At 54.7% G+C, this 14349-nt stretch overlaps 4 protein-coding genes across 4 annotated transcripts; all 4 read right to left on the bottom strand.

The window, feature by feature from the left end:
- Positions 1-992: 992 nt before the first annotated feature.
- B0T15DRAFT_109057 (uncharacterized protein) lies at positions 993-3256 on the bottom strand. The gene is made up of 3 exons (XM_062861473.1): positions 2671-3256; positions 2405-2610; positions 993-2351 (listed from the first exon to the last, which is right to left on the bottom strand). The coding sequence occupies exons 1-3, from the start codon at positions 3075-3077 to the stop codon at positions 1084-1086; spliced, it is 1881 nt and encodes a 626-aa protein (XP_062724280.1). The 5' UTR covers positions 3078-3256; the 3' UTR covers positions 993-1083.
- Positions 3257-6137: 2881 nt separating this feature from the next.
- Positions 6138-8156, bottom strand: B0T15DRAFT_508956 (uncharacterized protein; the record flags this gene model as incomplete). Its single annotated transcript, XM_062867759.1, has 9 exons — positions 6138-6206; positions 6261-6330; positions 6479-6549; positions 6674-6833; positions 7137-7178; positions 7388-7477; positions 7611-7663; positions 7863-7944; positions 8110-8156. 9 exons carry the CDS (start codon positions 8154-8156, stop codon positions 6138-6140), a joined length of 684 nt encoding a protein of 227 aa, XP_062724279.1.
- Positions 8157-8423: 267 nt separating this feature from the next.
- B0T15DRAFT_109015 (alpha and gamma adaptin binding protein p34-domain-containing protein) lies at positions 8424-9999 on the bottom strand. Its single transcript, XM_062861472.1, has 2 exons — positions 9771-9999; positions 8424-9591 (listed from the first exon to the last, which is right to left on the bottom strand). The coding sequence occupies exons 1-2, from the start codon at positions 9847-9849 to the stop codon at positions 8507-8509; spliced, it is 1164 nt and encodes a 387-aa protein (XP_062724278.1). The 5' UTR covers positions 9850-9999; the 3' UTR covers positions 8424-8506.
- A 949-nt stretch (positions 10000-10948) lies between these two features.
- On the bottom strand, positions 10949-13638 carry B0T15DRAFT_109001 (fungal-specific transcription factor domain-containing protein). Its single transcript, XM_062861471.1, has 4 exons — positions 13244-13638; positions 12923-13186; positions 12397-12861; positions 10949-12340 (listed from the first exon to the last, which is right to left on the bottom strand). The coding sequence occupies exons 1-4, from the start codon at positions 13397-13399 to the stop codon at positions 11120-11122; spliced, it is 2106 nt and encodes a 701-aa protein (XP_062724277.1). The 5' UTR covers positions 13400-13638; the 3' UTR covers positions 10949-11119.
- Positions 13639-14349: the final 711 nt, after the last annotated feature.

Here is a 14349-nt window from a genome sequence, read left to right as displayed (position 1 = left end):
GTTTGAGCTAGGTTCCAAACGCGTTCAAGTGCCAGCTTGCTTTTCCACATAGGCCGCCATGCGATCTACCCAGTTTCTCTCAAGTCTAACCGCGCAGCCTTACCACCGGTTGGGAATGCCTTTGTTGTTTGCCCCGGACGTTTCACGATTCCCCGATGGGTACGAGCAGGGGAAAGAAGTGCGTGCTGGAAGACGTGATTGCCTCCTGGGTTCCTCATTTCCAAGCCTTCGCATGTCACTCCGTTTGTCTATGGCACGATGGCGCCTCGACTTTTCAACGTTCGCAATTCATTGCTCCAGAAAACAAAACTAGCAGACCAAATATCAACTCCTAAATTCCAACCGAGCCAACCAGCCCTATTTCGCAGTGCAAATGATGCTCCCAAACCCCAATTATTAGAACCGCATTACCAAAATTAAGCCTCCTGGGCTTCGCCATTCATCCTTCCCCCCGCAGCCCACGAATGCCCGATACTGCCGTCATGGAGATTCCTCTCCACTCCAGCCCAAAAAGGGTAATTGACAGGACCAGAACCAAAGACCAGGGAATAGGCATTAAAACATTGCCGCCGAGGAGGGTGTAAGAGACTCCTCAGGAGAACAACAAGCGAAAAGTTCGCGAATGAATAGGCAGAAAGTCAACGACGCAAAATGCGACCAAGTGAGGTTCCGGGCGGAAAATGAAACAACGATCCGGGGCCCATTGTGTTCGAAGCACAAGGGGTGGGATGCTGCCGTGTGAAATCGCGGCTTGGTGGATGGGATGTGGCAAGAAAGTCGGAGAGTATTCCAGAAGCTGCCAGTGTGTGCTGATAGATCGGAGATGATTGTATATGTCGCACTTTTTGCTTCGTCGTCCAAATGACGATGGCGGCAGCCATGAGACAGCCCCCCTGATACATACAACGAGGAAAGATCACGGAACGCCGCAAGCAAAAGAAAACCAAATGGAACAAGCCACTCTATCGAAGGGTATATCGCACATCATGAACCATCAATGCTGTCCCGAGAGCGATGATAAGGGTAATGCCCGTCGCTGGGATCGCGAAACCAGAGGAAAGTGAGGCATGATCGCATGCCAAATCACTGGGCATGGACGCTCTCGGGCGACATTGAAGCCCGCTCAGCATCAAACCGCTTGAGGTCCATGAACTGGTTGAGCTCCATATCCGCTTGGTTGGACTCCACATACGGCGAGTGAGGGTGGAGTGGCAGCGTGATGCTCGGCTTCCCACCCCCGTACATGTCGTTCAGACCGGTGCCGTCGTCCGAGATAGCAGAACCCTCGCAGATTGGAGGCATCGACATTGGCGGTGACTCGCCCACAATGGCCGGGTCCGAGTGGTTGAATGAGAGGGGAGAGATTGAAGGAGGAGGGAGACCCAAGCTCGCGGGATTGGCCATTGGCGAAAACGTCCCACTATAAGGCGTAAAGCTAGGCGCTGGAAGTCCACCGTTGTCAGGAGGCTGAGTGGCGAAGAAGTTAGGGCTCGAATAGTCGGACGGCGAGGGTGCTGTTGTCGCGGAGAGCGGGTACGCTCGCATGTCGAGAGTGCCGAAGCCCGCTCGTGTATCGATCCGTAGGTTCGGCCCGACAGCGCCCAGCATGTTCGGTTGTTGGGGAATCGGACTGAAAATGTTTGGGTTTTGTAGCTGCGTTTGGTTCTCCGGTTGCGTGATGTGAAAGCTCGGGGGATGTTGAAGCAGTTGCATTGTCTGGAAGTCGATGGGCCCCGGTACACTGCGACTTCGCTGTCTCTTGTGTCCCGGCCCGCGCATCATCATGGTCTGATGATGAGGTGCGATACCCCACTGCGACTCTTGGAACATGCCCACGTGCGGCTGTGCAAAATTCGGCTGCGACGACGGTCGGGCTGCAGGCGAAACAGGAGCGGACATGGAAAGAGGGTGCAGCTGGTCATACGCAGTAGCCGGGGCGCTATGCCGGTGAATGAAAGCCTCAAGACTGACCAGCTTCGCCAGCTGACCGCTCAGCACCTTCGGGTTTCCACCGAGGTGGTGCGTTAGTACCCGAGACGCCTGGAGGTCTTCGGTAAAGTCGTTGACTTGGATGAAGGTCGCAGTGGTCGACGAGTCCATGTAGAACAAGGGCGGTTGCAGAAGCTCAATCGTGATCCCACCAAGCTGATCACCACCTTCAACGTTGTTGAGGTAGATGTTCTTGATGTATGAAAACGGATACTCAATCTTGTAACCCGCCTGGTCGTTGTTGATGTAGTAGGTCATCGTGCATTTGTCGGGAGAGTAGAAGATGATCAAGTCCATCGCATTTTGGCCAACCCGCATCCACCTTCCGATGGTGAGGGACCGGCAATTGAGATGGTGAATCACTAGAGACTTAGTATGGGACGCCACGGTGTGTGCGTTGAGAGTCGCGACTTACAGACTTTGCCTGGCCCGGACTGTTCACCGCCCATCATTCCCTGGTGTCCATAGGGCATAAAGCCAGTCCGGCCAAAAAAGCCCGGGATGCTCTTGCCCGATTCCATCGCCTGCATTGCAAGATACTGTCGCATCGACTCCGGGATTGAGTCCATGTCCTCGCCGCTCTCGAGACTCTTCTTCGCCAACATCTTGATCTTGGCACGCCTGTCTTAGGGTTAATCGGGCTGCATTCCGGGACCGCGGCCAGGGGGTTGGGAACCTCACCGATTTTGAAACCAGATCTGAACAGACCTTTCGGTCATGTTGATCTCCTCAGCTATCCTCACGCGGACTTCGGCAGTTGGCGTGGGGTTTTTGTTGAATTCCATCTCGAGCGTGGTTAACTGATCCTGCGTTGCCCGCTGTCTCTTCTGGTTCTTTTGCTGTTGGGTGAGAGTGCTCTTGCGCGATGGCCGCCGTGACCCTGAGCTATGGCTTTTGGAGCCATTTGCAGGGGATTTGGCGACCTTGCTGGGAGTGGCTGACTTGGGCGTGGGCAGCGGAGACTTGCTACCGGACGGGGAAGTCGACGCAGCCGAGGATGGAGCGGGTCCCTCCTCTTGCTTGATTTCATCTTTGAGCTCCTCATTATGCTCCAGCTGTGGTTCCTCCTTGATCACGTCGGTCGCCATTTCGGGGGCGATCGTTTCGTGCGTCGCCCAGTGTATATAGGGAAGAAATACGCGTTATCCTGTCTTTTTGTTCCGAGACTGAGCACTCAAATCTAGCCGCTCCGAGTCGGTAGTGTGGGCCTTTTGCTCGTTTCGGTCGATGCCCACGTCGGCAAATGGATGTCGTATCCAATAAGTGTAAGGCGTGTGGCTGAAATGAATGACCGAATGAAATATGGAAGTCGCTTGTTGCTAAAGGAGCGTCGTCCTGAGTCGGTGATCGAAACAGGAGGTTGGGTATTGGGGTCAACTTGGGATAGGGGTCGACCGTTGATGTTTTATCCAAACTGTGGTTGGGGTCAAGCCAAAAAGGGGGTGAATGGAACCCGGAAAGAATGAACGGATTCCGTTTGAATTGATAGAAGATTATTCCAAGGGAGCGACTGAAGTGAGAAAAGCGAAGGTAGAAGTGGGGAGAGGGAAGGGGAAAAGGTACGGCGGTTTTGACGGGGGACGAAGCAAATGCGATCGAAGGTGGACAAAAATGAGAGACGGGGGGGAAAAGCGAGAAGGGGGACATGGGGGGTTCAAGAGTCGCCAGGAAAACCCGCCAACAGCGAGCATCGTCGGATGTGTGGGCGGCTCCCACTCTAGGCGGGTCGTGGGTCGCGAACCCCTGCCGGTCAAGCGCCTCGGGCAAACAGGAGCCCAACGGCAGCAGCAACGAATGGCAGCGGCTTGGTTCGCAGAGATACAATGTGGGTCGCCGTGCGAAACTGCTGTGTTCCTGCATGATGCAGCTGTCCAACCAGCGTTCGCGCCATGCTGCGAACCCTAGTCTCCAGCCACGAGCCAGCCCAGCCTCAGAGCTGAGGTGCAAAAGAGCCGAGCTCGAGGATCTAGAAGAGCAGGAGTCAGTGACAGCCGATGGATGGGATGTGTGTCTCCCGACAAAACGGCTTGTGCCACTCGGTATGTTACCGCGATCGGGAAACTCTGCCGCCGAGTGCCTTTGGGGCTGAGCGAATTTGTACGTTGTCCAAACCGAGGACCCTCCCTGAGGGAACGGCACACCAGCCACGGCAAAAACTGCCCTTCACTTTGCACCCAACTTCGGGGCCGACGTCGCGGTGAACGAAATCAAAGGCCCGGTTTGCGATGAAGCGGCATGAATTCGATGAACACACGCTAGCCCCTCATGAGTGGACTCTGCATAGGGAGTACATTGAACTAGGGGCACCTCAGCGCACCTCAGCACGCCAGTTGTAACTTGTGGCCCGCGCACGCACGGTACGGTATATCCCGCCGTCGCTCCCCCGGGCCGCTGTGGCCAATCCGATGGTGTCATCGCATCAGCGAAGCAGCAGCCAAGGAGGATGCCTTCAATGGCCAGCTTGACTTCGGCAAATGGACCACGAATTGTTCCCAAGCAGCAAGGTAGCTCTGGGTTCGGGCTCGGAGATGGATGTCGCATTGGAGATCTCACCAGTGTAGCATCGGACTGCTACACACCTGTCCACCTGCGGTCCCGTCACCGGCTTGAAATCCATTATTACCGGGAGTTGCACTTCTTGAGCTCTTGTACATCTAGTACTGTGTGCTAAATCGCGACATCCGCAGCAGGGCATCCTTGGGTTGCACAGCCTTCCCACTCTTGCGACCTGACTGTGGGCTGCTGATCCCCCGCCGCACCCTGGCGGATCCAGGAGAAAAGCTCCAGACGGGAGTCCGGATAAGCGCAACGTGGGGAATACCCGTAGGTACTCACTATTGTTAACCTGGCTTAGCCTGGGCATTGCGGCACAGCTGGACATTGTCCTGACTCTTGACGACAGCAAACAAGTCCTGGGACCCCTCAAGGTTGTAACTTATCGGGTCTAAGAAATTCGAAATGGCGATAGATGCATGTCGTTGCGCTGTTGTCGGTCCCACACGCAAACATCACCAGGGCATGCTTGGTTTTTACCGTCACTTCAACTTCGCTCCCTCTGTGTGCTGCGGCGAAAGGGGAACAATCCATGCGCTAGCCGAAAGTTGGGAACTGGGAAGGGTTCCAGGTTAATCGCACAGTGCGCCTGCTTGAAGCACCCCTCTATTCACCCGGGATTGTTTCATCGATCAGAACGACCAAGGCTTCCCATGATTGCCGATCAACAACGAGCCATGTACACTATATAGCAAGGTAGACCTTCGCCTCTCGTCGATGTCTTACGACAAGATGCACCTATGTATTAGCTAAAGATATACCTAAGGTATCTTGCCTACTATGCCCTCACGGGCGTGGACCAGAATCCTACCAACCTCGACACCAGCGGACCTACACTACCGTAGGCATATAGCTGGTTGCTGCAGCGTACATCCGTACACAATTTATTAAATGCCTCTTGCCCAGCGTCCCGGCATCCATACTGTGCAACCCGCCATGTGTCTCTGCCTCAATCCTTCTGCTCCGTCCGAAGTTGCTTGCGGCCGCCGGGGCGGGGGGCGCACAAGACGACCTGCAGTGAGCCGACGAACCATTCCTCAATGTGGAGGTACATGCAACGCCCTCATGCTGCTGTCCGTCATAGAGGGCCACTCGCCAACCGGTCGCCTCGGACCGGCTGATAGTCTGCAGATGCGATACACGGAATGCGTACCATGACAGACACATGTTACATGTTAGGTAGGGTACGGCCTGCACGACTGTGGTACAGTAGTTGTTTGCCGTCGCTGAGCACCCCGACGGCTTACACAGCGGGTACAGTACATGTACATACATCGCTGTGCTTAACGTCCATAGTAATAGCCTCGCAGCTACTACTTCCGTTAAAGCTCCGAGGACGAAAGAGGAAGACGTAGTGGGCAAGGCGATATATGATATTTTATTATACTCGTAGCCCTATAGTCTTGAATGTATGTGTTACTACCTAGTATTTAGTTGTACATGCTCTGTACGGAGTAAGGAACCTCCTAAGTGTTTCGTACTAGTAGTGTAAGTCGAGGCGGTGGCACATTCCGTCGGCAACTCCACCCGACTTGCCCCTGATTGAGGAATGTGGGCTCTGGTGGGTCTATGGGGCAAGAGAGTCACGCAATTGGTCAGCCCACATGCGGCGTGCAGCCAAACCGCGGTTCCACGTTGTTTGTCGGGGGCTCGAGCGGATTTCCCTTTCGCAGAAAGTTTATCCGCGGTCATGATCAGCTTGCCATGCCTTAACTTACCATCGCAGGCTCCTCCACTAGTGTACCTAGTGTAGTGTAGGCGTTCTGATCCTGCCGCAGCTGCTTTGTCCTTTGCAGCGAATGCGAGGTTTCGATTGCACACCACGACATTCATGCCTTGGCTCAGAGAGCATCCCGGTCGGATGATAAAGGCGAACTCGAGCTCCTTTACGGACACTACTAAGCAGCAGCACGCTTCAAGGGAAACCTCAGCTTACCTTAGGGAGAGCATGCCATTGTCCTGGGGTAACGCGACTCTTTCAACCACGAGACCTCCCAGAACAGCACACTGGCGATGCGGGGTCATACAATGTGCTGGGTCTAAGACCTCTACAGACGTGCAGCGGCCCCGTATCGTGTCCATATTGTACATGTATGTACATACAACTACAAGTACGTATTGTGGTAGGTACAGGTACGGCATAGGTGGTTATCCGCATTGCCCTCAACCAATTCGGATTGGCCCTTGACTCGACAGTTGCCTGACTCCCGTCCCCTGGTGAGGTTGATCGACCTGGATAGCCGCCCTTCGGATACCAATCCGTCTCCCAAGCATCGGGAGTGGCGCATACACTGTAAGGACTCAGCCGTGAAACCGAAAGAACACAATCCCTTGCATCCATGGCGTCGTGGGCCCCCCTTGCCCTGTCGAATGCACGAGACCGGGAGCTGAGCATCAACTGTACATCGACGAGACATGGCCGGTGGCCAGCTCAGGACTCGCGCGGACCAGGCAGGCCAGGGTCTGCTGTGCCGTGTAACAACTCTCCTGGAATGAAGGCTACGAAATCTGAGTCAGCTTCACCGAACAGCTGGTATTGGTGCATTGTTGACAGTCCAATGGCGACATAAACACCGAGTATTCCGTACTCTTACCGAATCAGACATATTTCTACGCCTCGGCCCTCGACGTCCATGCTGTTGCGCCCCCAAATTCTTCCATGTTAGGTTCCGCCGCGAATTCACTTCTACAGGTGTAGGAGCAAACTGAGACGACGTGCCCAGATCCCATCCCAGTCTCCGCCTTCGCTGGCCACGTCACTTGACGCAGTTCCTAGGATCCTGCAACAGTCGAAACGAACAATGGATTCAGCTATGGATACATACATATCAGATGCTAGACACACCTCGGTGTGTAAATATTGGAAGCTTTGAGGCGCGTCAATCTCACGACCCTAATCAGAGTTTCGGCATCTCGGCTGACGCCCCCTGCTCTTCTGTAACAGTAGGTACCTTAGCTATGTACAGTACAGTCGATGTTTATGCCTGCCCGAATGCTCTCAGAATCTTTAACGTTAGTCCCGGGCAATCAAGACGTTCAGCACCCTGCGGAATTGTTGAACGACTCACTTTCCGTCCCTAGGTGCCACTTCGCGGCCCGTACCGATCTTATGCGGGCTATCCTTCTTGTTCCGTGTAGACAAGGTATGCGTGTATTTACATACTTTCAGCGCCAATTCGACATCGAGCCCCGTAATTAAATGAGTGCATCGCTTCCAGTGTCATCCCCATGTTCATGCCTACCTTAGACGGCATGGGTATTTTCGGACAACGCCCCTGCCCTGGTCCAGCGCTTGGTTACAATGGAGTACCTAACCTTACGCGGCAAGGCCAAGCAGCCACAACCGTGACGGCTTTGCCGATCGAGAGACGCATGGGTAGGTCGTCCGTAACCACAGACGCGCTGGAAATTTGAGCAAAGGTGGTGTGGTGTGTTCAAGATCTTGAAATGGTAAGCAGGAAGTGTCGTATGATGTATTCGTCACGGTAACGGTGCTGGGCAAGAGAACTGGCGAGCGTGCTTGCTCCTCGTGGAACTTTCTCGGCTTGTACAAGGATAAGTACATACCATACCCAAGCCCTCGCCCTTGTCACAGGCTGTCCTCCTACAACCATGGTTGTGACAGCCTCTAGCTCATGAGACCACTAGGTCCGCCGTACCGGTGTCTTGCAAACCGCTTCCATGCTGGAGCTTTTGGTTGGTAGCTGCGCTGTACCCGTGGATGCCCACGGTGTTTCCCCATTCCTTTGTGGCTAAGGTGTATAAGTAGTCCCGAAGATAAGAGCCAGGTAGGCGTCATCTCAATCCCTTGCGTACCTGATATAGAAATCTAGCACATGTGCTGGAATAGATACTAAATCTCCTCACCTTCCGGCGTCTCATCTCACTTGCCAAATCGAGCATGTGGCAATATATTCCATTGTCAGTCAAGCCCGAAGAGGGCCGACAGACAATTTTACCACCGTCACAGCTCCTTCATGACCTCTCCAACTGCCCGCGCGGCCATCCTCCGCCGCTGCTCCTCGGGCAGCCCAGCGCTCGTATCCCTCACGGCTTGCAGCTTCAGCATCATCCGCTCCAGCTTCTGTACATCCTCCTCACCCACCTCCTCGTCCTCTTCGTCACCAGCCTGACCTCCACTCCAGATAGCCTTCCTCAACCCAACAAAGTCCTCCCGATCAAACCCAAAATCAAGACTCTCCGGATCAAAGTCAGATCCGGCCTCATCCCCCTCTTTCTCCTCGCGCCGTTGGTTATTCCCCCCTTTCCCTCCCTCCCCCTCGTGACCCTCCTCTTCCTCTTCCCCATCACCATCACCACCGCCCTCCAATCCTCCGCCAGACCAGTCATTCGCCTGCAACGCCTCTATGACCCTGGCCATGCCCATCCTCTCGCCAAACTCGTTCCTCTTGTCGCCGTCTGGCGCTTTCCCTACCACCAGACTCGCTCTCGAGACGTGGACGAACTCCAGCCCACACTCGGCGCACAAATCCTCCCACTCGTCCAGAGCCCCCGCTCCCTCTTCCTCTGCCAACCCGCCATTACTTCCAATGCTACTAACGCCTACCCCCAACCCCACACCATCCCACTCCCACCCTCCCAGCCCTTCCCTGACGACTTTGCCGACCTGTGTAATCAGCTCCCTCACCTGCGCCTTCTTCTTATCCTGTCCCCCATCCGCCTGCTCCTGCTTCTGCTCATGGTGATCTGGTGACAGATTCGTCGGCGACGTCGAAGTTAAAGGAGGAGGGGGGTGAGCGGGCGTCGGGAGCGCAAAAACGACCAACACGCCCCCCAGCACGTCGAGCACCTCCTTTGCCTCGGGCGAGAGGAAGGAGGACGCCCATTCTGCGGGGGAAGCGATCAGGTCCAGCCAGATGGGGATGGAGGCGGTGTAATATGCCGTGGAGAGCGCAAAGGGGTGGGTTGTGCCCGCGAGGGAAGGAGTGGGATCGTCGGCGGCGTCTGAGTCTGGGGCTGTTGCGGGTGAGGGGTCTGGCGATGATGATGACGATGATGGCGCTGGCGTGGGGTGGGTGCCTGTTAGGTCTGTTGGGTCCATTCTCATGAGGGTTAGTAGTGTTCGTTCGGTCAGTTGGGTAAGCGACGTCGTCATGACCATGAATGTTGTGAACGATGCTAAAGATGAGGAGCGGTGGGATGAGTTGAGGGCGTTTGGGAATGAGATGATGCAAGGGGCGGGCTCTCAAGGACGCGACATGACATGCCTTTGATGACATCGCTTAGATGCTGCGCCGAGTCGGTCAGGGAGACAGCGAGAATTCGTCGCGGGTTTGATATCTCCATGCTGGATTGGTCAGGAGTTGTTTACCGGGCAAAGACAATGATTGTTCCCTTTTTGGCATAAGAGTTGCTGGGTGAGAAGTGAAGTGAAGTATCAGGATTGTATGCATACGTAAGGTACAGTATGGTGGATGGTGGGGCCATCTATAATGAGGCTTCGGGTCGGTATTTAACGATATTCACTGTCTAGGAACACTAATCTTTTGCGGACTGTATGTATTGTATTATATAACCACTAACGTTACAATGTTTTAGGTATGATTCGGGCTCCTCTATGTTTCTGCATTCTTAATGTATATGTTCTGGCTCCAACGCTCATATCATCTGTCAAGAAGTGACGTGGAGAAAGCAGTATGGTAAAAGTCTATCATCAATAGATGTGAAGTCTGCAGAGATACTGCTACAATAATAAGTAGTATGGGGAGCTCCCTTTCCTATGTTCGGCGTACCCACTGAGCCGCTTCCCCGATCCAAACCCATTGATCGAGTTGCAAACACCGACTCCGGCAACTTCCGCATCCTTGCCCACCAGCGTCGCCAGACGCCTCGGGCTCGCCCTTGCTCACAGTGTGCGCACCTAGATATGCCATCGGAATCAAGCTAGGTACACTTTGTCTCAAACGGCATTAGCCACAGCCTGCATGACGCAGCCAGAATCCAGCTCCCAGAGTGCGGCCCAAGCAGGCTGCCGTCACTCTAAGACATATCATCCCGACTGGCCAAATCGCGGGTGCAGCAAAGCCCGAGACGCGGACTTTAACTTTGGCCCGTGTCACCAACCCCGTTCCCGAGACCGCCACGTAAATGGCCAGAGAGCGATCCAAAGTAAGACAGACCGGCCTGATTCAGGGCCGAATTCCGTTTTACTGACTGCTGTATCCGGTGGAAAAAAAAAAAAAAAAAGAAAAAACACAAGTGAGCGCCGAAAATAATGCCAGCGACCATTTTATCAAAATGTACCCTCAGCTGTGGAGAATGTGCCAGTACCCAGATGAACCAATGTTAATAGTGATACAAGCTCACTACTTCCGCGGGGGCATTGTTAAGGAAGCCGTGAAAGTGAGGAGAAGAGAGGCCTGGTAATAGGCTACCCAAAAAACTGACATTTTTTGTCTCGGCAGCGCGGTGGGGAAGAGAAGATGTCACAGGAAGCTGCGCCGTTCTGACTCCATCTGGATGTGTCAGACGGAGAAAAATGTTTCGCGGTTGACATCATGACTTCCAAGTCACCAATCTTCCCGTTTCGCCACTGTTCGAGACCATCCGTTACCACTTAGACGAAAGATCTGCCACCGAACATGCTAAAATCGGCCACCATCTGGCCATTCACGCTCGTAGTCGGGCTGCTAAACATGTCCCAGTTCACTGTTTCCGGATCCAGGAAATTCCAGAACTGGTCCAGCGTGCTCTCAGGCATGATGGCCGTGGAGTTGGGGCCTATGTGCAGGCTCGAGGGGGTGTAGGGGTTCGGGGGTGTTGGCTCGTTCTTGTAGTCTTCGTTGGGCATGCACGCCCGCAGCTTCTCGATGTAGAAGGGGGCCTCGGGAAGCTGTCCGGTGCGGCCAAAGATAACTAGCTCCCTCTTCTTCCACGCCTTGAGAATAAACACGGCGAGCGCAGCGTAGTTCTTGTTGGTGACGTCAAACAGCTCCGGATGGTACGAGTAGACCACGGTCACCTGCTTCCAAGCGCGCTCCACGAGGGTCCCTTCGGTGCGATGACATAGCTGGCCCGCCATGTACATGAAAATGTCGAGCTGGAAGTGCAGAAGCGAGAACCAGGCGAAGCCTTGGTCCTTGCTTGACACGTAATTGGCCTCGTTGTGTTCAATTGTCCCAATAGCGATCTTGAACGCCTTGTCCTTCTCCGACTTGATCTCGTCTCCCCACTCGGGTTGTTGGTTGGCCGGATTGATGATCTCGTTGAGCTTTTCGAGGATCTGTTCCCTCATTTTCATCGCCATCTGGTGGACGGGCCCAGCCGTTGGATCGCAGTATTTGTCGAGGATCTCCACAAGCTCTTGGCGAAGATGCTCAAGGCCCCGTCGGTACTCTGCGAGTTGCTCCTCCGTGGGGCCGCTCTTGCCTGGCTCGCCGCTCGCTTCTGTCATCATTACAACGGATTCGAACCCGGGGTTTTCGACAAGATACTTGGCGAACTTGTACGTCATTAGACAGAAGATCATCTCGGTCGGGCCCTCCCGGTCTTGAAAGGGTTCCGTGGCGGACGGGAAGATATCCGCGTCATTCACATTCTTCGGTGGCTTCGTGTCGCAATTTCTCGGCAGTAATGAGTGGCTGAGCCCGGAAAACACGGCGTATTTGGAATCCACCAAGATGATCTGCCACCAGAGACGCCTTCGCATTTCGGATTCAAACGGGGGAAGGCCCAGAATCTCGCCGTCACGGTGCAAGCCCATCTTCTGCGCGATGCGGATTGCGACACCGTTCAGAATCCACGCGGCATGCCGATTGTACCGGCCCTGAAGAGAGAACTATCTCCTGTGGTTAGCGGGAAGGGCCAGTGCGGGTCGATTAGCAGAGAGCGTACGAGATAAATAACAAGCGCCTGGAGAGTGGTCAAGTCATGAGACCTGAGGAAGCCGATACGGTTGAGACTTGACCGCACCCCTGATGAGAACCTTTGGATGGCGTCCTCTCGAGAATAACCCAGCAGCGCCAAGCACTCGTCCGGTGTCAGCGCCACAACCGCCATCAGGAAGACAGAGAATAAAAGCGCCTCGATGTTTTTGGGGACGTTCTGGGAACCACTAGCGGCTTCGGCAACGTAAGGCTGTAGTGAGGGAACGTGGATAATCTTGGTTAGAGGGTTCACTCGGTCGAGATAGAACTGCCACAGACGGAAGATCTGAGCAGCGTCCGGCCAAAGGGTCTCCACTTTCACTCCGGGACTATCGCCGCGAAGGAGGAGGTCGGAATTGTTGTCAGGTGTCATGGTTTCGGGGCTGGACGCTTCCGGCTCATCATTGTCGACGATATCCCTCATGGCTCGGAGCTGTCGGGCTCGGACTGTAAGCAGGCATACCTAGGCGGACTAGCTGGATGTGATGGCATACCTCTTCGTAAACGACCGACAGCAAGGGACTGTCCATGAAGCGCATAGCGCCGTCCTCATTGACGAGCTTCCCGGCAGGAAAGTGCTTGTACGGATCCTCATGGATGCTGGTCTGTGCCGGGCGCGGCGTGAGGTGATCTGGTTTCTCCGTCGCATACTCCTTTAGAAGCTCTTCACACCGGGCCAATCTCTCCTGCAAATCCTGATTTGGCCGCCTACGCTTGCGCGCTGGGGCTGGAGTGCTTGGTGTGCATTTGACATGGGCCTTGGACAGGTCAGAAAAGGGCCTGCCTCGAACCGCGAAACCATCTTGGAGCCTTACCTTGATACAATTGGCGCAGGGAAAGTTTCGGTCGCATTTGATCTTTCGATGCTGGCAGAGGACACATGCTAGGATCCGCTGAGGCTTGTGGCTGTGCGGGAGAGAAAAGGCCGAAACGGGACCGGAGGCATGTGAACTTGTGGTCGACGATGCCATGGTGTCAAGAGCGTGTGTTTTTGCAAGAAATAGATAAGAGTCGGCAGCACCGGATTCGCCTCGCTATGATGCGGCGCCGGATGTCGTGCTCGGGCTTCTCGCAAGTCCGAGTCACATCTGAGAGTGGAAAAGCAGGAGACCGGAGACCCAAGCGGTAGTGAAAGCCCGGTGATAAGTGGAGGTTTCCCGTGGATGTGATGTAAGGTTGAAGAAGCGGTTTGGGCTGAGCACTGCTGTTTTTTAGCCCAACTACAGTAGAATTTGATAAGCGTGTCTGTAATCCACGGTAATCAGGGTCTCCTGTGGTAAGCCGCCTGGTAGGCAAAGCTTCCGAGATCTGTGCTGCAGGGGCGGGCCAGGGAGGTCTGTATGAGGGGCTCGAGATGAGATCTCCAGATCGGAGTCGTAGTCGTCGTCGCACTCGTTGCGCGCATCAAGTGGAATAGCGAAACCGAAACCAAACAAGATTTCTCCCGCTCCCACAGCATCTGGTAGCGCGGGCTGGATGGAACAATGCACAGGCAAGCTGCCCGTTTTGGGGGGGGGGGGGGGGGGGGGGTTGTGTGGAGCCTTGAAGCGGAATGTCGTGCTTGCGGGGGAGGAATAGAGAGCCGTTGGATGGAGGAACGAAATCGAAATCCCCGAATACGCGGAAGCACTTGCAACCTGACACCTACTAGGTAAGGTACATACCTAGCTAATAAATGTGTCCCCAGGGCTGAGGGTTGCCCACCAATGGAGGTACGTAATCCTTCGCGGGTGCGCCGTACGTTTCGGCTTTGTTCTTCGAGCTAAAACTTTCCGGGTGGTCTGTCGGCGATCGGGGCAGAGATTCCCCCCCTGGACACTTTAGTCTCCGCTGTTCGCGGTCTAACGTAATGATTGGCTCAAGAAATCTCCGGCCGGTGTCCCGGCTTGAAGGTCAATCGGCTGCCTCGCAACTACACAGT

Source organism: Chaetomium strumarium (genome assembly GCF_033439665.1).
Source record: "Chaetomium strumarium strain CBS 333.67 chromosome Unknown B0T15scaffold_2, whole genome shotgun sequence".
Lineage (NCBI taxonomy): Eukaryota > Fungi > Ascomycota > Sordariomycetes > Sordariales > Chaetomiaceae > Chaetomium > Chaetomium strumarium.
The sequence above is the reverse complement of the archived record's forward strand: the minus strand, read 5'-3'. Positions and strand labels throughout refer to the sequence as shown.

Excerpts from the sequence above, each read along its gene's own strand:
- B0T15DRAFT_109057 (XM_062861473.1), bottom strand. The coding sequence starts at position 3,077 with ATGGCGACCGACGTGATCAAGGAGGAACCACAGCTGGAGCATAATGAG. Across the intron at positions 2,611-2,670 it reads CAGATCTGGTTTCAAAATCG|GCGTGCCAAGATCAAGATGT; the intron begins GTGAGGTTCCCA and ends ACCCTAAGACAG. Across the intron at positions 2,352-2,404 it reads GTCCGGGCCAGGCAAAGTCT|TGATTCACCATCTCAATTGC; the intron begins GTAAGTCGCGAC and ends CTAAGTCTCTAG.
- B0T15DRAFT_109001 (XM_062861471.1), bottom strand. The coding sequence starts at position 13,399 with ATGGCATCGTCGACCACAAGTTCACATGCCTCCGGTCCCGTTTCGGCC. Across the intron at positions 13,187-13,243 it reads CCTGCGCCAATTGTATCAAG|GCCCATGTCAAATGCACACC; the intron begins GTAAGGCTCCAA and ends GACCTGTCCAAG. Across the intron at positions 12,862-12,922 it reads TGTCGGTCGTTTACGAAGAG|CTCCGAGCCATGAGGGATAT; the intron begins GTATGCCATCAC and ends CGAGCCCGACAG.
- B0T15DRAFT_109015 (XM_062861472.1), bottom strand. The coding sequence starts at position 9,849 with ATGGAGATATCAAACCCGCGACGAATTCTCGCTGTCTCCCTGACCGAC. Across the intron at positions 9,592-9,770 it reads TCTAAGCGATGTCATCAAAG|ACCTAACAGGCACCCACCCC; the intron begins GCATGTCATGTC and ends TGGACCCAACAG.